At 46.3% G+C, this 23,271-nt stretch overlaps 1 protein-coding gene across 6 annotated transcripts in view; it reads left to right on the top strand.

The window, feature by feature from the left end:
* Positions 1-23,271, top strand: part of Ryr (Ryanodine receptor) — a 405,814-nt gene that overhangs the window by 116,128 nt on the left and 266,415 nt on the right. For all 6 annotated transcript variants that reach the window (XM_077672818.1, XM_077672817.1, XM_077672813.1 and 3 more), the window contains exons 4-10: positions 4,194-4,271; positions 6,022-6,097; positions 7,174-7,286; positions 8,114-8,219; positions 11,532-11,625; positions 18,841-18,915; positions 20,655-20,811. In XM_077672818.1, coding sequence (XP_077528944.1) covers positions 4,194-4,271; positions 6,022-6,097; positions 7,174-7,286; positions 8,114-8,219; positions 11,532-11,625; positions 18,841-18,915; positions 20,655-20,811 — 699 coding nt within the window. The remainder of the gene's footprint in view (positions 1-4,193; positions 4,272-6,021; positions 6,098-7,173; positions 7,287-8,113; positions 8,220-11,531; positions 11,626-18,840; positions 18,916-20,654; positions 20,812-23,271) is intronic.

The raw sequence follows: 23,271 nt of genomic DNA, 5'->3' as shown, positions 1-23,271 counted from the left end.
AAACAAGGATCATGTAGCCGATCACCTAATGCTGAAGGAGCACGCAAAAGACAAAGCGTTATGCTACTTTTTCTTAGCCTATCCCAGGCTTCAAATTACTGTGTGTTGAGTGTACAATGTTGGAGGACAGCGGACATAAGAAACAAAATTGTCAATTTTAATATCAAAAATGCAAATTGCTTGTGACACGGCATAATGTTTTTTAGTACCACAGCTTCACGAAATGGAAGAAGGACACACATTTCGAAGACCTCTGACATCACATATTGCATACAAGTGGAAACTACCTATGCACTTTTCGGGTTGACTGCTGTAGAAGCTGCAGAAAGCCTAGGTAGACAAGACGTCGACTGCAAATTGTTCAAAATAACTAGAACACTGCGCTACCACTGCAAGCGTCGTGTCAATAAACCGAGAGTGTGAGGTCAACTTCATGCGTTCAAAAGCGGTTGTACGTGTATTGCTTCTCGCAGCTGACAATTTACATGTCTGCCGTTTCCTTTACCGCTAAGAAGACGCAGCGGCAATATCGCACCTAGGTACCCTATTTTTGCGGTGCGTCTGACAGTTGCGGTGACCGGCACACTTCAAGCACTCTTAACACGTTTTTGTCGCCAAGAGTTGACTCAAGTTTTGGCTTTCCTTTTTATCATTTTCATGATATTATCTAGTGCGATCTCAGTGAGACAAGGAACAAAAAGAATTAGGACCTCGCAGTCATCGTTTGAATGTAGTATAGGAATCGGCGAAATGACAGCCTGCGGTTTATTCCTAGTGGTGCAGCAAGGGTACAACGCCAGGATCTATGTTAAATGGCATTTATTTCGGATTGACATCTCGGTAGTTCACTTTCACAGACCCTTCCGGGCCACCATTTGCCGTTTAGTCTCACTCTACGTGACATTCACCGTACCAAATATTTGAAACGTGAGAACAAAAAAAAATCAGCCCTCTTTGACACATAATTGACTCTTTATTATTAATGAGAAGGAAAAAAATTACTCAACCTGCTGGCCGATAAAAATACACTCCAATTATGCGCTGGCGGAAAAAGCTGAGTCAGAATATTTGTTACCGATTCTTTTAGCTCATGAGTTCTGCATGCTAACAACAGAACGCTTACATGGGCGATGTTCCTAATTTAGGCCTTACTTTGTGTATTAAGTTGTAGTTCCACATTTTGTACTCCCCACGCCTTTTCGTTAAACAAATACTACGCATCCCGCTTCCACTGCTGAACTGCGGGCTTAGCGTGCTTTTAGACACTAATCCCGGTTTCACAAAAAGTACAGGTCGATATCGCAGTCTCTAATCCCGTAAGAACCTTAAAAATCCACCTTTCTCGCCTCTGGAGGCGTTTATTGATTCAGTACCGGGGTGCGGAGCATCGCCAACTTCACCCGAATGCCGAGTAATCCCCGGAGATCCCTTCACGAACACGCGCCAGAAATCCACAGGCTTAACTGCTCGGATTCTCATGCCGGCGGCATTTACTCAATCTCCGCTCTTCACAAAACAGAGCACAGTAATAATCAAACGGCACTGTTATTACTTAAGTGCTTGAAATGAATAACGGCGAAGTGTGGAATTATCTTTGAAGCGCATGGTGTAGTCAGTAACAAAGCTTAAGGAAAAAGTACAAGAAAAAACATGCATGCGAATAGCAGGTGACATTTTCTTCCCCGTAGGACTGTTGAGATGTGATATGGAATCTCAGGGACGCACAGACTGCGCAACACTAAACTCTCTGAGACATCTCACATTTCACAGACAGTAAGCACTGACAGCGAACACTAGAAGTGCGAAAACACGCGTGTGTACGAGATTTTGGCGCGCGTTAAAGGTCCTCAACTGGTCCAAATAAACCCAGAGCTTTCCAGTGCGGCGCGCCTCATCGCCTGTGCAGCGTCGGCGCGTTAAAGCACGTAATCAATCAATCAACACCTGAAGTAATGCCCACTGATTCCAAGATTTGTTCTTAAATACTCGTTGTGTACGACGGCATGGCGAAAAAAATGAAAAGAACGAAAAAAAACTCGACAACACCTGCTGGCTAAAGACAAATGCACCATGAGGGTATTTTACCACTGTTGGATTATGTATGAACAAAGGAAGCAAACCGTAAATAGGAATAGTGCAGAATCAGTCAAACCATCAAGAGGCCAGTTCAGGACGCAAATTTTGAAGTGTGGTCAAGCTCTTGTGGAAAGGCGTTCACGACACTCCTTAGATGGCTTTTTTTTCAGTGGTTGTGCAGTTGTTTCCTCCTGAATACAGGTGAACCGCTGTCGACTAAAGTTCAAATGTTTTCGGGGCAAAACACAAGTCGGAGCGAATCGACGAGCAAACAATGCCGTCTATCGTGTGAAAAATTCATGTGTTCCGATTTTGTTCACCTTTCTATCACCATATCTTGAGAGGTTCTCCAGGCAGCCATGGCAAGCTCATCCGATCACCCACTACGGGAGTCTTGTAATGGCAGTGAAGATTCGGGCAGACAAGCAAGCGACCGCTAAAGTAGCGTCTAAACATCCTACCTTTGAAAACGGCGGCAACTGAGTTAGAAAAAGGAAAGGCAAGCGAAGGGAACCGAAGCGTTCCGCCCATTTACGAGCGAAAAGGCGCACGCTTCTGGAGACAAAGAGTCGTGAATAGCCCCGCGCTTTTCGTGTTCCACAGAAAAGGTTCAACGAAAGCTCTCGCACAAAAGGCCTGCTTAGTATGCTTCGCGCACAACACCCGCCCTCCAGACTATTTACCCAGATGAGGCAGGACGAGGTGCATAAAAGGCGCAGCCCATTTTAGCCGCGCGCCGGCGATGGTCGTTTACTCTTGTAGAACAAGGCTCAGCCCCGGCCACCGGAGCAGACGAACCGCCTTGTTTTAGTGCAACAGGGGAGCGCTCAGCCAACAGCCACGTTGCAAGGCCTTGAGAAAGTAGTCAGCAAGCGCAACCAGTACTTTAGACCGGGTTCAGACCGTTGCCGCAAGTGTCGTAACAAAACTTGTTGAGCTAGTTGGTTCATGCTTATTAAAAATAATAAAAGGGGCTCTAAGCAGGCGAAAACGAAGTAGAAACACACATACCACATACAGGCGCCATATGTGGTGTGTGTTTCTACTTCACCTTCGTCTGCTAAGCGCCCATTTCATTATTTCCAATGTCGTAACAACTTTTAAGAATGACGTCATTTCACCTCTCAGCCAACCGAACAGTGGGACACGCCATTTTTTTTGACGTCCATGGATCACGATATGGCTTTTACGTCGGTAGGCTGATCACAGCCTTAGAATTGGTTGCCGTAACGTACCCCAGGTAAAAATTACTGCTCGGTATACGACCCTTGGTGTACTTAAAGCGACCCTGCGACACATGTTTGAACTTTTTTCGAAATCTTGATATCACGTGCACACTCTGGCGACTTCGGCGTTTATGAGGAGCACACATTTCCGGTAAAGGAGAGCGTGGGATTATCTGAAGGTTTGTGGTTCCATGGGAAGGCAAATGTATGCAGGAAGCCTTCAGCAACCCTTGAAAAATCCGTGCGGCTATCCGGCGTCCACAATCAGACTGCGTCATTCATGCTGGCATTATGGACCAAGTACCGAGCATAGCGAGGAATACTTTTCTCTCCTTCGTTACACTCGGTTTGATGAGGTACGACACATGAACACGACCGAGAATTGACCGTAAAAATTCAAAACTGCCTACAGAAGCTGTATTTTTTAAAAATACGGATATTTTACCCCTGAAGGGATTTCTTTAAGTACATTCCCATGCCTATGTGCACATCACAATGCTATAGCTTCACAAAGGTGTATCACAGAAGCTGTATTTTTTGAAAAATACGCATATTCCACCCTCGAGGGAATTTCTTTCAGTATATTCCAATGCTTGCGTGAATATCACATTGTTAGCTTAAGTTACCACCACTGAACACGTTGCCGGTTTAGGAAACGGTCCTTTGGCGATCCAGCCGTTGAGAACGCTGGGACAAATACTTGATGAACTTACCTCTGGTATGAACTTGGGCTAATTCGTTCTGTGTCTTCTGTTTTTTTTTGTGTTTGTGTTTTCTTTCTTTGGTCCTTGCTTAGCGCTGTTTTTTCGCCACTTGATGGACCTGCTATTGTAGTGTACTTTTCCCGAGGTTTATTGCGCGCTGTCCTTTTTTTTCTCTCTTGTTTTACAGGGCAAGGGAACCCAGTCGGGGCACAGAACTTTGCTCTACGGTCACGCAGTGCTTTTGAGGCACCAAAATAGCAATATGGTAGGTATACGCTCACTGATTGCGTCGCGTCACGCAAGGAAAGAAGCAGCCGAGGTTGAAGCGAAACGAACCCCGATGAAAGCATGCGGTCCCGTTTGAGTGGTTGCCACACGACTAGTTCCGTCTGACCCGGTTGCTTGATACGGGTAACATTACCTCTTGCTGGCTTTGACGTAACGGGTAGAGGGGGCACACTCAAACCATTCCTCAGATAACCACTGGCAAGAGACAGGATATCAAGTAATTGCGCACAGGTTTTGTCTCTACGCTAAAATTTTTGCGTGTTTACAGCTTTCGAAACCAATTCTCTAAATAGTTGATTTATTAGTTCTGAATTTCTTTAAATAAAAATTGGCTTGGTGTGCCGCTGTACAAAATATTAAAACCACCTGACTGTTGCTGTTAGAAAAGACATTACGTTGGAGCTTTATTTAAGGCGAAAGCGGGACAATCAGCTGTTATGTAGCCCCGTAAAAAGTAAGAGTACACAAAAAGAAGTGGGCTCATTACAAATAGCTTTTCAGTTACAGGAGTGAAGCAGTATATTTACTCATTCTGGTGCAAAACAAATTCAAAGTTTCGCTGCGCAAGATTGAGTAAGTGGTATCAAAATAAAAAACGCCCCGGAGAGTTATTAGTACTTTAATATTAAGATAATAGAATTCATAATAGGTTCGTCTTGCAAGAACGCCGTCAACAACGACTACGAACATTGCCGCTACCATCCACCAGCGAAAACAGGAAATTGGTCTTCACTCAGGCGAGTAGGCTGCCTGAGTTAGCCTCTGAAATTTGAATTTTGCCGTAGAGGCATGCCGATAATCTATCCACCCCGAGAGGTAAATGCAGCCTACGTTCCGTCTTCACTGTATTCACTGCAGCTCCTGCTTAGGTGGAGCAGGGAACCTTTTAAATCATAGCGTAGACCACAGGACGCAACAATGGGCAGTTCTTGTTGACGACCTCGGTTAAAACAAATGTTACTTCAGCCCGAGGTAGTGAGCTGCTTGCAGCTCTTACGCTTATTTCCGGAAATACTGCTGCATTTTATGCGTGCTGCAGTATACTGGGTGAATTCAACGTATGCATCGAAGTTGTCCCCTCTGGGTACTTGTATTTCCTCCGCAGTTTTCAACCGTGCTTTATTCGCTGTTTTTGTGTTTGCAAACTACCGTACTTTTGCGATTCCGCAGCATCCTCCCCTACTTTTGGGGGGAAATATTCGTAAAAAAGTTTGCATACGAATCTAAGCTCCCTCTTTTCAAAGCAATCATTGCAAGATGGATTTCGCCCTAGTTGACGTTGTGGCCAAATACTTTATGAAGTCTTCAATTACAAACCGCTTCAACGGAACGAAACGCGATTTGCTCGGGGATACTGAAAGCGGCGGCACAACCGGCACAACGGACTCGAATGGTATACAGGGTGATTGAGTATCATACGCCATTCACTGTCTGTACCTTTTTTATTTTGAGTTTTTGCCAAATAAAACATTATTGCTTGCGCCGTGTCTATCCGAGATAAGGCCGTGAAAATAGTGGCAAGAGGGAGTGGGGGTAAAATAGGTTGTTGGAATCTAGGTCCCCCCCCCCCCCCCCTCACTTTTGACATCGCGAGCGTGGAAGAAAGGAGCTCTTTGGAATTGAGTAAATACGCTAAGTCAACAAAACCGCTGCGAGCAACTGCTCCCTTCCCGATAATTGGTAATGACTAGTCGATTAACCGTTGTTTATGCTTTTTCGGTACGCAGTACCTGGCCTGTCTTTCAAGCAGCTCATACAACGACAAACTTGCCTTCGATGTCGGCCTCCAAGATCACTGTCAAGGTAAGCAGCCCCCAACTACCGCACGGTATATTTTTAGTTTAAGAAGCTTAATTTGATATACACACCGCATAACCTTAAACATCAATGTGTCCGGGGCTCTGTCTATACTTCATATCTGCTGCCTTATTGTAGGAATGTACACTGAAATGTTTACGCCTGACATAAGGTCAAAGCAAGCTGCGATTGCTGCGGAAGCCACGACAACCCCGTTCTGGGCGTTCCTTTCATCCGTATGGATTCTGTGCAGATATTTGATGTCATGCGCGAAAGGCTTTGCGAATGCGCGTGCTAGGCGGAAGCCCTGCCACAAAGCTACACTTTTGCATTGGTGCCATTAAGTGAAATAGGTCAGGGGGGCACTGGTTTCACGGTTTTCTAGTTCGAAAACCCTCTTTCGAAGAGCACTGCTGTAAAATATTTTCCAATTAGAGAGCACCGATCCCGAAAAATGAAATGACTAAAGCCTCATTTCTCGAGCCCCGGCGTAACGTCTCATGTACTTGTTTTGTGATGCCGGGTCTAAACACCTTGAACGAGGGTGCACAAAATTCATTTATAGAAATGTTCCATTATGTTGACGATAAGAAAGGTTTCAATTTGGACTCCGATGCTTTAAAATTCCAGTAGTCGCTTAGTTTTAAAAAGTGGTCAATTCTGTCTTTATCTGCAGAGCGAAAGAGTACGTACATCATGATTTCTGCTGTATTTGCAGAATTTTTGACCTTAGGTTTATGATTGTAATCACAGCTTGGGAGCTAGAACACAGAGAATGTAAAAACGAATAAAGGAGACTCTATAAACCAGTTTTAACAGCTCTTTTTCACAGGTCTGTCAGTATATAGTGTTCAGCAACCTCAGAGAGAGCTGTTTTAGTGATGACGAATATTGCACACCTTTCCGAGATTGGCGTGTGGCCATTTTAAGAAGGAAGAATTAACAAACCAGATAGCACTGCGCACTTGGCAACGGAATTTAGTTTCTCAGGAGCTTTATTCGCTACAGCTTTGTTGTGGTTTCATTTTCGGGCCCACTTTATTGCACCGCGCCTACACCTCCCCGGCGATTTCTGCGCGCAGGCGAGGCGTGCTGGTGGACCATTCACCCGGCCTCTAAGCAGAGGTCCGAAGGAGAGAAGGTCCGCGTTGGAGACGACCTCATCCTTGTCAGCGTCGCCACGGAACGATACTTGGTAGGTTCACTGCGTGTAGTTCTGAATGTCATATGTTGAAACAGCGAAGTGTGACCAAGAAGAGGTGTTAGTCAATGAAACGCGATACACTTTGGGGGCTGGTGGTCGGTGTAGACTAATAGGGGACGTGTGTAACCTGTGATCCGTTTCAGTGCAACAACAAAGCAGATAACATAAAGAAACAATATTAACGCACAGCTTAACTACAACAGCCGTGCTAGCAATGCCGGGATGAGAGAGTCGCTGTCCGCTTAGGCCGGGGATTTTCTTCCTGAAAAGCAGACCCGCCGCGGAGGCTGAGTACGGAAGGCGGTATTGCCACGAACCATGTTTTGGGTTTGTTTGTTTATGTTTTGTTTTTGCGGACCGGCTGCACCGGGCAATGTTATCTCTGTTATCCGTGGGTCAAGTGTAACGCATGTTGTATTCTTTATGTCGCACGTGTTATCTCCTTTGATAGAGAGAGTGTCGTGAACTGTCACCGGCCTGGAATAATCTTCTCTGATCTACAGTGTTCTGGATGCAATTCGACTGGGGAGCACAGGTTCGCTCCAATAAACTTGTTTTCCTTTCACGACAGCTGCGTCGTCTTTGGCTGCATGACAGTATACTGCTGATTCCGAGTGCAGGGATTGAATCTCGGCAACAAAGGGCATCTTGAAAATGAAAGGCACAAACAAAAACAAAAACCTGAAAGGTTTACGTGTCCTGGCCTCGTGGCCCACGTGGTAGCTTCGGCTATACTTTCGGTACACTCGCTGTACCATGAACCAAATGATCGTATTCATTGTGATATTCCTCAATCGGTGTTAATGCCTTGGCCGCAGCACACAGCCAAGGAAGGCGAGGCAACGATCGTCAACGCCAGCTTTCATCTCACCCACTGGTCGGTGGCCCCGTTCGGCACTGGAACTAGCAGAACGAAGAACGTAGGTGAGTGACCGGGTCATCGACATTTCGAACATGACTTTCAATCTGCGAACTGTGCAGTTTCCAGATAACTTGGGTGGTAGTTCCTACTGAAAAGCTGCTATGCACAAGGCGAAAACTTCTTTTAAAGTCTATGTTCCTAAAAAAATTACTTGCGGAAGCGGGATGTATTGTCTACTTCGAAGCTCCCTGACTGCATGTTGCGAAACAGGCTCACAGTTCATAATATGGGGGCGGCATAAGTAGGGAAATTTCACCATTATCTCAGTTTTATTGCAGCACTTCGCGTCGCAGGAATGGTGATAAAAATGTCTGGAACTTAGCTTGGCTAACACTGGGTATGCAAAGCAAAAGCTTGTCTAGTGCGGTTGAGTCTTGGTTTAGCTTGGGTTTCGCTTTTTGCAACTTTGTTTATGAAGGGATGGTAAATTTTTTTGGTGTTAACTTTATACTTGGTATGTCAGAACTAGTGAAACGTTTTTATCACAACGGGTCACCAGTGGTCCAATCAGGGGAACCGAAGGGGGACGAGGCAGTTAAAAAAAGCATTGGGGCGAATGCATGGTTGCTGGATTTCCCATGTTGACATCTTGTCTGCGCTGACGAGGATCGAGGTTTTTTTCTGCGTTAGAATAGTGAATGTATTTGCTTTAGGTTGCGTTTTCCCGGACAAAGTGAAGCTCGTGCAGGCAGATTCATAAACTGTGCCTTCAAGGCGTAGTGTCTGTTCACTGCAAAATTATTGGGACGCTAAATAAAAATTAAAGCCGTTCCACTGAATGTGAAAGCCGCTGGAAATGCAGCACAGTGATTCGTCGTAATGGGCTGTGGCGCCGTTTTCCGCCCCACTGCTACCACCCATCACTCTTCGCCTCCCTCTCTCACTCCTCTCTTGATGGATAAAACGGACGTTTCTCCAATGTAATTCAAATTTCCCGCCTTCGCAGTGCTCGCGCGCCCCCTGCTGGGAACAGTGCGAGCGGGAGTTCTGGTGGTAGCATTTCGGCTGGCGTACCCACAAATTTTCCCGACATTTTTTTCGCGGGGCTACCATGGTTGCTAGACCAGGACTGCCTTCCCCTTTACGGACTGTTGATTAGCTCGCATCATACATTCGCGGGTACTACAAACGTATTGGGACCCGTAAAGGCCGCGGATTTGTCAGCCCGCTGCCTTTACTGCCTTTACGGACTGCCCGTAAAGGCAGTCCGTAAAGGGAAGAGCAGTCCAGATCTGGCAACCATGGTAGTCCCACAAAAAAATGGCGGGAAAATTTGCGGGTACGCCAGCCGAAATGCCACCGTTCTGTTCTTCTTGTGCTTCCTTTCACCTCGTGTTCATTAGTACTCACCGGAGCCATGCAACAAGCACTAAAAGACCAGGGAATAAAGGAATCTTACATAAGACTTCTAGAAGACACATATAAGTAGTCCACGGGCCGGATGACCCTCCTCAAGCGAAGCGATAAACCGGATAGTATTTTTTTATATAATGTAGGGGTAGGGGTGCGGACTACGACTACGGACGTCAACGCGGGTGACATCGTGAGTTACTGAAATGCTCTGCATTTAAAATCTACAACCAGCGCATACTGCCCGTGATGCCATACGGAGCTGAAACTTGGCGCCTTACTAAGCAGCTAGAAAGAAAACGTAGGTTGCCTTAATTGGCCATGACGCGAATAATGTTCAGAGTAATACTCACGGACAGGAAACGAGCTACCTGGATCAGAGAACAAAGTAGAGAAGATATCATAGTTCAAATAAAGAAAAACAATTGTACTTGGGCTGGCCATGTAGTGAGAAGAACCGACAGCCGGTGGACAATTAGGGCAACAGAGTGGACACCAAGAGATGGGTATTTATTTATTTATTTATTTATAAATACTGCAATCCCTGATCGGGATTTTAGCAGGTGGGTTACAGTGCATAAAAAGGATATATGGTTTACAACAATTGTACAATTCAACACAGATGAAAAGGCTCTTCTTCTCGGGTACAAAAAGTTGTTACAAATAATATCACACACAAATTCAGATTCACACAAATCACACACAAATTTAGATTCGTATACAATGCTAATTAAGGTGGGACTCAAACAAACTTAGAGAAGGCTGTAGAACTTGTGAATTCTGAAGTTTATTCCAATCGGAAATGGTTCTAGGAAAGAAGGAATACTTATAACAGTTAGTACGTGTGCGATGAGGGGTGACTGCTAGGTATAGAAGAAGGCGAAGGCCAATGTAGAGACGAAATAGGGAACTTCGGGGGTAAACTGTGGACTCGAACAGCGTAGGGCAGGAGCAAAGTTGGAGGTCAATTGGTGAAGGGGAGCAGCCTTCGTCCTGCAGTGGACCGCAGTAGTGTGATGATGATGATGGTGATGATGATGATGATTATGAATATGATGATGATGATGATGGTGATGATTTCATCTCGCACGTGCCTTACGGCGCAGTTTTGAACGCTGTCTCCCGCGGCCACTTTTTTCGCTTACTATCGTAAGAACCAACCGAACGGGCGTTACAAATTAAATGGACGCGGGGGCTTCCGGTTATTTACACTGATTTTGCCTCAAATGTACCGGCAATTTTCTTTGCGCTTAACAGCGGGGACGTGTATGACAAGCGCCACGGTTCAGGAGTTTCGAATGGTTATGACTGTATGAAACGCCCGTTTTTTGAGGCCTCTGTTTGGGTCAGTTACGCCGCAACGCCGCCTTATTGCGGCAGTGGCTAGACAGCGTGACAGTGAACGAGCTACGACGATATTGCGTGACCCTAAAGTGTTGTGCACTTAAAACGCCTTCCAACGTTTCTGTTTTAAGGAAGTTGCGAGGTAGAAATAGCGGAGGAAATAATTTCATGAAAGAAAACGTCCGGGCTGTTATTTCGTGTCGTGATTCACAATATGAAGCCCGGGCAACTCTAACAAACACTTTGCCGCTGTGCCTATTTTTTCAGTAATAAAACTGTACGTTCTCGCTGGCGTGTTGCGATATTGTTTTCCCAACAAACGCACTACGGGCCTCATTTCACTTTCGGAAGAATAGACAGTATAAAATCACCACTCCGCAAATAGTATTTAGAGTATTTTTTACATACTCTTTTTTCGATAATCCCATATATTTCCCTTCACACTCTGTTGCGCCAAGGACGCAAATTAATTGCTATAAGTTTTCCTTCCATATCTCCTCACGCAGAACAGAAGATTTTTAGTTATGAAGAATTATGCAGAAATGATTTATTTTGTGTCGGAAGGAGGTATAAAATTCTTGCTGGGTGGATGTGTCAGCTCAGTTTTCGGCTCTCCGCAGGTTACGTATTTGGAGGTGAGGTGCTAAGGTTCTTCCACGGCGGCGACGAGTGCTTAACCATCCCGCCAAACTGGAGCGAGGAGACGGGACAAAAGTAAGCTCGTATTTATTTATTTATTTATTTATTATGCCATGTCCTTTGTATCAGTATATTACGTGTGTTGGTGTCATCTCACTAAAATATTATGGGATATGTATGAATGTTGTTATGTATCTGGGAAGGTTACTTATCTACTTTGCGTCTAAGGCGTTGCGCTGCTGAGCACGAGTTTGCGGCTTCGATTCCCTGCCGCGGCGGCCCCTTTTCTGATGAAGGCGAAAAGCAAAAAATTCCCGCGCCTTCCCGCGAGGGGAACACGAGTAAATGCAGAGCATTGGGGGTCGTTGACGCCGCGTAAAGTCGCGTTAGGGTGGGTAGTTGGGTCGTAGTTGCGTTGGTGTTGGTTTGTGGTAGAGAGAGGAGAGTAAAGTCGCGTTAGGGTGGAGCGAGCGTCAACCAAGGAAAGAAGGAGCAACGCAGTGACTGAACTTTGAAGCACGAGCGGCCGCTAGCCGCTTTATATTTGCAGCGCGCGCAGTAGAGGGACAGCAGTACGTGGGGGAAAGCGCGCATGCGCAAGCAGCGCGCGCCCTTCCACGCCCCACCGCGCTGCTATCACGCACCTGTTACGCCGAGACCGCGAAAGAGCGAACGGGCTGACTACTACGCATGCGCGTGCCAGCTGCTGTTGAGAGAGAGGAGGGAAGGAGGAGAGGCGCACCTGCTGCGGACGCGGAGCTGTGGACGCCGTCCGACGCAGGAAGAGGCGAGGCTAAGAAATGCTCTGCATTTAAAACGCCCGTGTAAACGAGATTTCGGCGCACGTTAAAGATCCCCACGTGGTCAAAATTAATCCGGAGCCCTCCACTACTCCGCGTGTCATCGCCTGCGTTGCTTGATTTATTCGATTGATTGTAGGGTTTAACGCGAGGACGAAACGCGCATCTCCTGCTCTGCGTCGGCGCGTTAAAACATAGAATCAATGAAATCAATCTACTTTGGGGGCCTATAGGTTATGTAGGGTACATAATGTAAAAATATGTATGAAAGTTGCAGTGCTCTAAATTTTAGCGCCTCCATTAGCGGTAGGCTGAAATCAAATTTTGTCCCTTACAGGCGGTAGCTTAAGAAATGTATATTCCACTCTCTGAATTTCCTTTACGGGCATTCCAACATTCTTTCAGTCATGCCTACAGAACTGTAGTTCACTTCCTCTGAGTTCGATTGAAAGGTGAAAGCTTCGTGAGTGCGACTGTTCACTTATCAGAGATTCGGGTGGATACAACCCCATTTAAAGAAAACCTGTCAAAGCGTTTCTGTTTCCTCTGCAATAGCCATACATGCGTCCATAACATTGAATGTACTTTCCCACAAATAATTTTTGTTCTCAAGCGTCCTCCTCCAGCCAAAGGCATTGCCCACAGAATTTCTTATGGTGTCGCTGCAAGCTTCGCAGTGCTCCCTACTGAACAGCGTGCTTACAACCCCTTTACTGAAACCGTGCAGCATTCGATCGAAACACACTTCGTCGTTGCAGTCGGTTGCCGTTATGGCGACGCTCACGACGTGGCTGATCGAAAATCACGAATGGCAGTTTATTTTCTCGCGTTACCGTTCCTAGATCCTTATAGCAAACCAGCAGAAGACCGTTCCCGTTACTAAGACGCCGCTTTTCGTGCGCGAGGATTGCTTGCTCACTTCTGGACGGAAGCGCTGATTTTCCAGGGGCGGTATTCTCGAGTTTTGTCCCTTTTGCGTCCCTTTCAAAAGTGTCCCTTTTGGCGAGCCCTGATTGGCTAAAAGCAAACAACCGGAACTGACTTAACCCAAGCGCGGCAAAGCTACTGCCAATCTTGCTCTATGCTGCCAACGTCCACTTCTTAACCGGAAGTACGTCACGATGAAAGAGACGCAAAAGGGACGTTTTTAAAAGGAACAAGTTACGAGAATACCGCCCCAGGTGTACTTATTTATTCGTGCGGAGCGGGCAACCTCAGAGGGCTGATATCAGCCAGCATGGTGTTGCGTAGGGGCGCGTAAGCAGGTGCATGTGCGCACCGCAGCGTTGCCAGATTGAAAATACCCATCGACACCATCTCCTGGCCCAAATTTCACCAGATTTCACCAGCACTAAATACAGCCACTATTACATTGTTTTGGATCCTTCACGTCTTCTGTGCATGCAATTCTCAAAAACACAGCCTTTTGATATGGCGTTTTGGTTCCTTATGGCAATCCATCCAGCCTACCCAGGGGGTGATTTGATCATTTCATAATTAAAAATCGAAGAGTGTTACTCAGTTACCTATATTATTAAATTGGCAAAGTAGTTTCAAAAGAAGTGAAATATTACTTCGTATTCATATACATCGCAGTACCTGTCTAAGGAACCCTTATTCTATGTTCTATGGGCACGCTCGCAGAGCAGGTTACTGCGCATCCAATTCAGTTGTCGCTATGCTTTTTCACCTATATTGAAACACAAGACCTGGTACAACGTAAATTTCTCTTTAGTTTGTATGTGAGGATTTAACATTGCACTATTTTTTTCATAATAAACATGCCATACAAAGCTTATGTAGCTGTAACCATTTAGAGAGGGAACCTCCGGACGGTTTGGGTACACGCCCTCCGTTAAAAAATTCGGAGGTTGTGGTTCATTGTGGTGTATTTGAAATACAAAATGCACCATTTGAGCTTTCGTTACTTTCAAGCTGTATAGTGAAAACCCAATATACTTATCAAGTACATTAGAACACGCATACTCAAACAGTCCAGCGGCTTTTGGTGTTTATATGCTGAAGAAGCTTTTATTCAAGAAGTAAAACAGTCTAGTTCAAATAAACAACACGCTTTTTTCACCAGTTTTCACCAGATATTGTCTGGTGTAGCCGTATTGGTACCTCAACACCAGTAGCCCCCGAATTTCACCAGATTTTCACACTCTGGTGCTGTATTTCACAATCTGGCAACGCTGGCGCACCGGCCAGCTAGTACAGCTTGCTCGATTTGCTTACGCGGTAAATGGGTTGGTGGCGCCATCTATGTACGCTTTCGGTAAATGCTACTGAAAGCTTCAACTGCAGCTGTTCACATTGCTTTTCATTTTGGTTCGCGCGTAAGCGCCGTCACGACTGTCTGCTCAAACACGTTCGCGCCGCCGGTTTCCAGCGGCAGCAGTCCTAGGCGCATCTAACTGCCAGCTGTACCCCTTCTGGTTTGTGTACAAGCGTGGCGTCTGCATATGTAAATACGCTCAGGTTTTCTGTAGTACGCTCCATTCAAAGTGTCGTGGGGATATTGGTCCGGGTGTTTCGCGGACGCATGATTAGCCAGACCACGGCCGCTCGATGGAAACTAGGTCCGGCCTGCCGAACGCGCCTCTCCGCCGGTGACGGCATTAGTTTCCCTTTCCGCCGCAGCGTCAGTCGTGGCGCTAATCATCGGTGAAAGAAGAGCGGCGGCTGCCGGCCGCGGTCACGGTTTCAATGCGGTGTAAGTTGTTCCTGGCGGCACCGACAGCCGAAGTCAGCATCTTCATAATGTATAATAATATGTGGTGATACATGAGACGGAAACTCATAATGTAGGCGTCACGGACTAACTAGTATTTCCGAAGCAGGCACAGCGCTGCATTGGTTTACCTTTAGCGCGCCGCATGCGACGTTCGCAGGTGGCGCATTGCTAACGTCGAGCGCAATAGGTGGATTTGTTTCTGAAGACTTTACAAAGGCTTTCAGGAATAATATTTGGCGCGGCAAGCTAGTCTGAGCAACCGCATTTCTGTTTATTACATAGCAGCTTATAACTTGCGCATACGTAAAAATCTCATAAACGTTTCATGCTGTGTCTTACACGCCCATTTCTCAATGCGGGATTGACGAATATGACTGGATATTTTCACACCTTGCTTTAACTGCGTTTTCATAGAAAACTGGAATAATATTAATACCTTTTGGGGTGCATTGGTTCATGTGCTTTGTAAATATTGTTAGACTGCGCGTTAGGTTACAGATTACCAAAATTACGAAGCACACACGAATGAAGTGGACAGAGCGAACGCAACTATGAACTGATTTATTGCAACAAGAACACTATTTACATGGGAACCACCAAAACACGGAAATGAGTACTTGGAATGCTGTAAAACTGCGGCAGTCGTTCTTTAATTTACACTAGTTGCAAACGTAATATACAGTTGGAAGGTAAAATAAACTATATTACGTCGGTGGGACATAAAAAGGTAAATTTAATACAACATTTAAAGGGGGATTTATTGGGTTTATCAGAAAATATGTAAGTCCTCTTCGCGTAAGGTTCACCGGCAATCATCTTTACAAACGGAAAACCTTCGGCGAGAAATGTTTTCACGAAAGCTTCAGTAGATTCTCCAAGGAGCTATTAACGTCGCCAGCCCAGTTGGCAAGAAGCCGTTTCAATAGCTTTTTCAAGAACATTTCGCACAGCTCATGACAGTGGTACGGGTCCCTGTTGCTGGCGCACCACATCAGCGGACAGTCTGTGAGGTGTGGGAATACGGTGTTTGAAAGGAGCTTACAAATTTGTCCGCGATGCCGAACTGCCTTTACAGCGCCATCCTCCTCGAACTTCTTCACTCGTTCGCGAAATTCGTCGCAGCGTTTTTGCAGTTCTTGTAGTTTTTCGCTTAGTCTGTTTGCTTTTATTTTAAGGCGGCGGGCATTTCTATTGGTGTTATCGAAAAAGCCTGTCAGATCGAACGAAGTCTGGCATTCTCGAGTCTCAAAATACGTTGGCCGCATGATTACGTGTCCGTGAGAGCATACAGGATTGGGTCTGCCTCTGTCGGTGAGTGCGGTTGATCTCTTTCTTCATTAACCGTTAGGCCCAGAATTGAATACTTAATCGTTTCATTTTCCGCAACCATTGTGCTCACTTGACCTTGATAGCGTACTTGAGATGCTGACGCACACGCCTCTAGCAGCGGCCGAACAAGCGCCCTCCTCCTTTTTGGGCTTCCCGGCTGCATGTACATTGGGTACGACGGAAATCTTGCAGACACAGCTGTTGGCAACAACTTGCGCTTCAATCCCCCTGTGTAGTCATCCTCTTTGAAGTGCAGCGAGCAAACGACCGATCTGGAGTTTGGCTTCCATTGGCTGCCCTTGTTGATCCCTTGACGGGAGATGTGCAAGCAGGCGTCTCGGAGTCGCTCTTTGGCAGGGAACTCGTGGTAGCAGACGTCCGGAGTTTTCGAGGAATTCGACTTGCAGCGCCGCACGCAGTAGTTTTGGGCATTTCATAACCAGGAGCACACTAGTACGATGTATTGCACGAGCAGTGCGCGGAATTCGGCGAAACGAATAGCTCAAAGCGCTCACGCGAGCTTCAACATTCCCGCCGCTGCTTCTTTTCGCGCCCAAACCGGTGTGTGCGCCGATACGTAGCACACCACCTCGAGTACAAGCGGCACCCGGAAACTGCGCTTCCATGCCGTCGCCCGTCGCCGACACGCGATGCTGCAAGCCGCATTCATCCTTCCAACCGTGTTGCTTGCCCGCGTTAATTCCGATTCCACCCTACGGAAGTTAACGTGTACAGATTATTAAAAAGCTGAGCTTATTCTGTGCTGTTCATAATGAAAAACGATAAGCAGCGTAAACGCTCTACAACATAGAATCACGTAAATATACAAAAGTTCTCACTGCCAAGCAGTTTTTATTAAATCAATGAATATCCATTCAAGCAGCCTAGCTGCACAACGCTAGCTTCACACATCAGATTTCACACATACGGGAAACTCGACCGCACATGCGAAATCAAACCACGATTCAAACGAAATACGGAAAGAACAAAAGCAAATCACAAACCCATTACTGAGAGTACACAGCTAGGTGTTCCTCTCACGCAAAGCAATCAGGTGCGCAGTGCATCTAATCATTTTACATCCCTGTTTAACGAGTAAATATCCGGTTTACTAATAAATGTGACCTTCTACAATTTCTCGGCATTTTGGGGACATTTGCTTCGGAGTAAAATTACCGTGCCTGAATTCAAACGTGAGACAGCCCTGGGGCTGCTCAGCCTGTGTTTGGCAAGGTTAAAACACGACCGTTTTAAAATTGTCCTTCAATTAGCATGGTGAATGGCAGCAGTAATGGAGCTTTATTTTCCAGCACAAACGGGCTGCGGTGTTTAAACCGAATTAGCATTGTAACATGTTGGACAGTCATATTCCCCAACATCGCGAGAACGGGGTTGCGGGAGCGGCCGCATCGCACTCGTCTTTTTAAACAGCGAACAAGAATTACCGCCATCAAACAGATGAAATTCTTAGACATTGAAGACATATCTTTGCCGTAAATCGTGGTGTTATTATTTTACAGATAGGTGTGTTATAACGCGAGTGAATTACATTTAAAGGAACGATGATCGTCGATATTCCTTAGGGCGCCGTGAAGCGAGGGACGCGGGAGCCGTCACCGATGTGTGGCGCCCCCGCCGAAAGTAGCGGCGGCAACTGACAACTCCGCTTTCACGCGCCTGCCCATTGGCGGCGCGTGAATGGGCAGGCCGGACCTAGTTTCCATCGAGCGGCCGTGGCCAGACGATGGGTAACACGCCGACGCCGCGCTTGCTCATCGTAAACTGAGTTCTCATACTCACCGCGCGCTCGCCTCGTTCTGTCAGATGGCTGAAGAAGTGTATGAAGACAGCTATAGATCGAAGTGTGTAAGTAAAAATCATATACACGTTACGTAATCAACTACATGTAATACCGTAACGCCTTACATAAAGTGGGTTTCGTGGTGTTAGAAGACTGGGAAGACGAAATAACTTTATTAAACGTTCAATGTGCAAACAAAGCGAATACAGCTAGCAGATACACGACACAGTGCTATTTTTTTGCAACATCTTTTTCAGGAAAATATTACATTTATATAAATAAGACCACCGCGACACAGTTGCCCTGCCTCTTTTATATAAGGGTTCTTTCATAAGTGCGATGTTTCCTAAACAAAGTCAATTTCAATTCTCAGTGTATCGTGTGTGTGTCTGTGCCTCCGTCTTTCTTGCGCAGTGAACCGTTTAGTATGGGTTTTACCAGCTGGCCCAAATCTACATCTTGTGATTAAATAAGTGTAACGCGAGTATACCGGGTATCTTTTTTCGTGTACTTTGCGTTACGCAGCTTACGGTGTTGCGTGGTTTAGGGTCTGTGAAGAGCTCTGCTTTTGATTGCTGTGTTATATTGTTGTTGTTCACTACTGTCGACATGCACTTGCGCAGCATAATCGTGTACGAGGGTGGTGCCGTCCTGAATCAAGCTCGCTCGCTGTGGAGGCTGGAGTTGGTGCGAACAAAGTGAGTACGCAGTGCGTCATGCACGTAGGGACGCACGTTTTTCACGAACATTTCGTTACCCGTGAATTCGAGGGGGGGAGGGGGGGGGGAGGGCGCTACTCGGCGCTGCATAGCTGCAGTGAAAGCGTCTTTACTTTCAAGAAGGAAACGAGGTCAGTAAGAAAACCACACCGAGCGATGACGGAACAAACAACTCGTTAATTTACAAATTTTCCACACCCACGCACACACACGTCTACGCTGCTTGTACGAAAAAATGATACATTCAAAACACATGTGGCTGCCGCCGTACAAAGCATCCGTCAAGGGCATTCGCAGTTTCAGAAATTCTACCCGGCTTTTGGGTGGCTGACTGACGGTGCGCTTACGTAGTTTCCTTCGTTCCCGGTCACCGTGCCGAGTGCCCCCAAATCTCCTTCTGTGACTTATATTTTATATAATATATGTCATCAGCGTTGTCATAGGTACAGCGCTGAAAACAGTGTTATCGGTGTATTAATCGCGCACTAGCAATCGAGTAGTACAATCAACCGCAACTAGACCAACCACTAAAATTGTAGTCATGTGTACTGGCGTTGTCTTTGGTCGACTGAGGCGAATCTCAAAAACAAACCCCTGTGATGTCATTCGAACCCGGCGAGAAAGCGGGTGATTACACGTTAATGCTTCGTCTGTTTCCCCTAATACCTAGCTGGGTTTTCGAAAATACAGTAAAAGCTCGTTAATTCGAACTCGAAGGGGACCGTGAAATTGTTCGAATTAAGCGGAGTCCGAATCAGCGGGCGGGCGCTAGAATAAATGGACATCGCGCCCCACTGCGCGGGCGAAACACAAAGAAGCCACCTCTTAATTATTTATCGCAAATTAGGGTCTGCTACACGTTTGTGGCAGGTGATTTCGTAAATAATGTTCACGGAGCTCGAACGGCGAACCAAGTAAAGGGATCGGCGACAGGCATTCATGTGAGAAGCAAGCGGTAATGTCGAAATAATGACTCTGTTTATGCCCCAAGACACGTTTACGTACATGGCAGGGCCGAGGCAATCAAAATTAAAAGCAATCGGTTGATTAGTTGTAATTTTGGGCCGACTTCTGTGCCGACTGCTTTTGCGAGGAGCGATGGAAACCAGATGATCCTGTTCGAATTAACAGTTCCGAATACCGACGCGTTCAAATTATCGAGAGTTTTCGCCCATTGAACTCTACTGGGCTGTGCCTGTACTAGGGCGTCAGTTTGAATTAGCCGTAAGTTCGAAATAACCGATTGAGAATTAGCGAGCTTTTACTATACTCACTACATAAACGCCATTTGAATGGGCATAAAGCAATCTTTTGAATAAACAAAACTTCCACGCCCCCCTTAGAACCAATCGTTTGTGCCCGCACAACTAGGACAACAACAACAACGACAACAACGATAACAAACAAATTCTAAGCTGAATTTTCTGTTTTAATACAAGTAACGCGAAAAAGTACCCGCTGTTAGGTGCGGCACGTACGAACGAGCCAGATATGCTGTTAGAAAACGCACTAACGACGCTAGAGCTGTCAGCCAGGCACGGCAGCTCGTTCGCCACGCCCGACTTACCACGCAGCTGTCCCCTTCGCGACACCCCGCGGAACATGCTCGCGACAGCTGACATGGGGGACGCGAGCTCTTTGTGCGCGAAGCGGCGCCGAAAGAATCATGAAGGAGGGTGTGTTACAATAACACGGCGTGTTCTGCTTGCGCCTGGCAGGTGGGCCGGTGGCTTCGTGAACTGGGGCTACCCGCTGCGGATTCACCACATCACGACGGGCCAGTACCTGGCCTTCGGCGACAACCGAGAGGTCTGCCTGGTGCCGCGAGAGAGGGCCACGGTGGCGGCCACCGCATTCTGCCTCAGGCAGACCAAGGTAATTACGAACGAAGTTGTGAAGACGAGCTGGCTGGTTCATAATCATGGCAAAAAAAAAAAAAAAAGCCAGAGGAATGGAGCAGGGGCGGTACTCTCGTCTTTTGTACGGTTTGTGTCGGTTTCAAAAGTGTACGTTTTGAGGTAGCCTGAAAATTGAAAATTGAGATAGCCTGGAAATAACCTGAATGAGGTACACTGAACATTTCCACAACATTATAAATATAGGTGATTTTACTAAGTGCACGTATAAAAAAGGTACCCGAGTAAACTACCCTTTTATTTTCTTATTGCAGTTCCTCGCACGCGCCAAACGCGGCTTCGAAGAAGCAACGGCATGCGTAACTGATGAGAGCTGTGCGTTAATTTATTATTCAATAAAATGAAAAAAAAAAAAAGCCCACAGTACAAGCATCACCGGTAGGGTTACCACTGAAGAAGGCTCTTTGCTATTTTCGTTAAAAGCCAGAACGTAAAAAAACAGTAAACTTTCTGCCATTTATAGAATGCGCCTCCCCCCCCCCCCCCGCCGCTTTTGTTTCATTCACAGAGTCAAGTGGGGGAAGCGGTAAACTTTTCCGCTGCCGGTCCGTCATTCATAGTTTAATTATAACCACCAAATAAGCTACGCATCAAGGGGCTCTAGTTTAACTTGAGTACGGATATCTCGAAATATCTGTTAAGTCGAAACGTTTTCTCGCCGTGCATTTAGCTCCCGTAGTCGTTTCGCATTTCCGTCCTTTTTTTCGAAAATATTTTTCATGGGATCACGGATATCCCTAACTCTTGACAGAGAAGACACAAGGTAAAGTTCACTACAGGCAGCTGATAATGTCTCTGTTCGAACGCTTAGCTCCCACTACTCGCCGAACGCGGACGTAAACGGCAAATTTACGCTTAGTACGCTCAGTGCATGGCCGATGTCCCCGTTACCGGAAGGCTGTCTGTCGCTTGCATCGTTGAGATAGCTGTGGATGACGCAGCTGATCATGCAGACGACGAGGAGCCTCCATAAGTTCGTAAAAGGGAAGAAACAACAAACAAGCAGAGTCTGCTTTGCAGCAAGATAGAAAGGAGCGGTGGCGATCAACAATTGATTGGATGCAGTGAGCAGCTTGAGAACGCTTTTTTGGTACGCGGATGCGAACGCAAAAAAAAAAAAAAGGCGGACATCGCGCAGTTCTTTCTTCTGCAATATGTAAACTTTTTCTTTCCCGCGAATTATTTTTCCTTTGTTACTAAAGCCATTGGCAGTGGAGCTTTTGTTAGCAGCACTAGCTTTTATTTCAGCGACCTGGCCACAAGTTTTTGGGATTTCAGTTAACTCGAAACTCCGCTTATTTCGAAATTCTCAGATAATTTTACAACCTTGAGTTAAATAGGGATTACTGTATAATAAGAGCGTTTTCCGAATACGCATCAGGAAATGCGAAAGTATCGTTGGGGGAAAGCGTCGATACTTTTATGTTGGGTCGTGCCAGCATAAATTTTCACAAGTGAAGTTCCAACGTTCGGCGTCTACTTTCTAAATCAGCTGCCCAAAGCCGCGGGTATGATTTCTGGCCTTGGCGGATTTTTTGATGCAGGAGAAAAGCTAAAAATGCCCGTGTGTTCGAGATCTCGGCTCAGGTTAGAGATACCCAGGTGGTCGAAATTAATCCTGAGCTCTCCACAACCGTGCCCCTCATCTCCTGTGTAGCCTCGGCGCATTAAATCGCATAATCAACCAATCAGCTGCCCAAGCGCCAAAAACCGCCGCGAGTAGCGCAATTCTTGCGGCGCGCAGGGGAGCGGCGCCTGTTCAGTGGTCGGGGACAGCAGCGCCGCCGCTAGACCGGTTTTATTTTCTGCGCGAAAGTCGAGCAGCCGGTACAATGGGAGAGGCTGCCGCTCGGGCCACTCGTAAACTGCACCGGCTGTTGATTCGGGCGTTTGTGCAAGACCTCCAAAGATCAGAAAGCCCACTACAGGCTTGAAAGCCTGTCGCACAGCGAAGTGTACCTTTTAACGGAGTGCTACATCTTTTCGACCGCGTCTCCCTTTCACACACCTTACGTTTGTTTTTTCGAAGACGCTGCACGAGCGCGTAATTCCAGACCAGATGTGTTTTCCTTCGTTGTTTTTCTCTCTTTTTCACTGCTATTCAAGCGAGGTCGCTGGACTAGATTAGATGTAGACCCCACCACTTCCGGAGTTCATTTTGTGTCTTTACCTCCACATTTTTATTCCTTTTGTTTTTCATTTATTTGTGTGGCGCGCTATATTGGTACAGCTTTGGGCTTTCGCTACCTTGTTTTTTTGTTTTTATTCCCTATATTCTTTTATTTTGATTTCTCGACCAAAGCGTGCCAGGGCGCCGGATAAGTGCGACTGCGATTTTGTTGGTGTATTTTGCCGTTTTTTTGTGTGGTTTTTCCAAGTTTCAAGCGATGGACAAAGTTTGGCAAATTTAGCTGCGTGT

The sequence above is a fragment of the Haemaphysalis longicornis genome, unplaced genomic scaffold (genome assembly GCF_048455015.1).
Source record: "Haemaphysalis longicornis isolate Haplotype H1 unplaced genomic scaffold, Haemaphysalis longicornis Haplotype H1 scaffold_6, whole genome shotgun sequence".
In the NCBI taxonomy this organism is placed as follows: domain Eukaryota; kingdom Metazoa; phylum Arthropoda; class Arachnida; order Ixodida; family Ixodidae; genus Haemaphysalis; species Haemaphysalis longicornis.
This window is presented reverse-complemented; position numbering and strand designations above follow the sequence as displayed.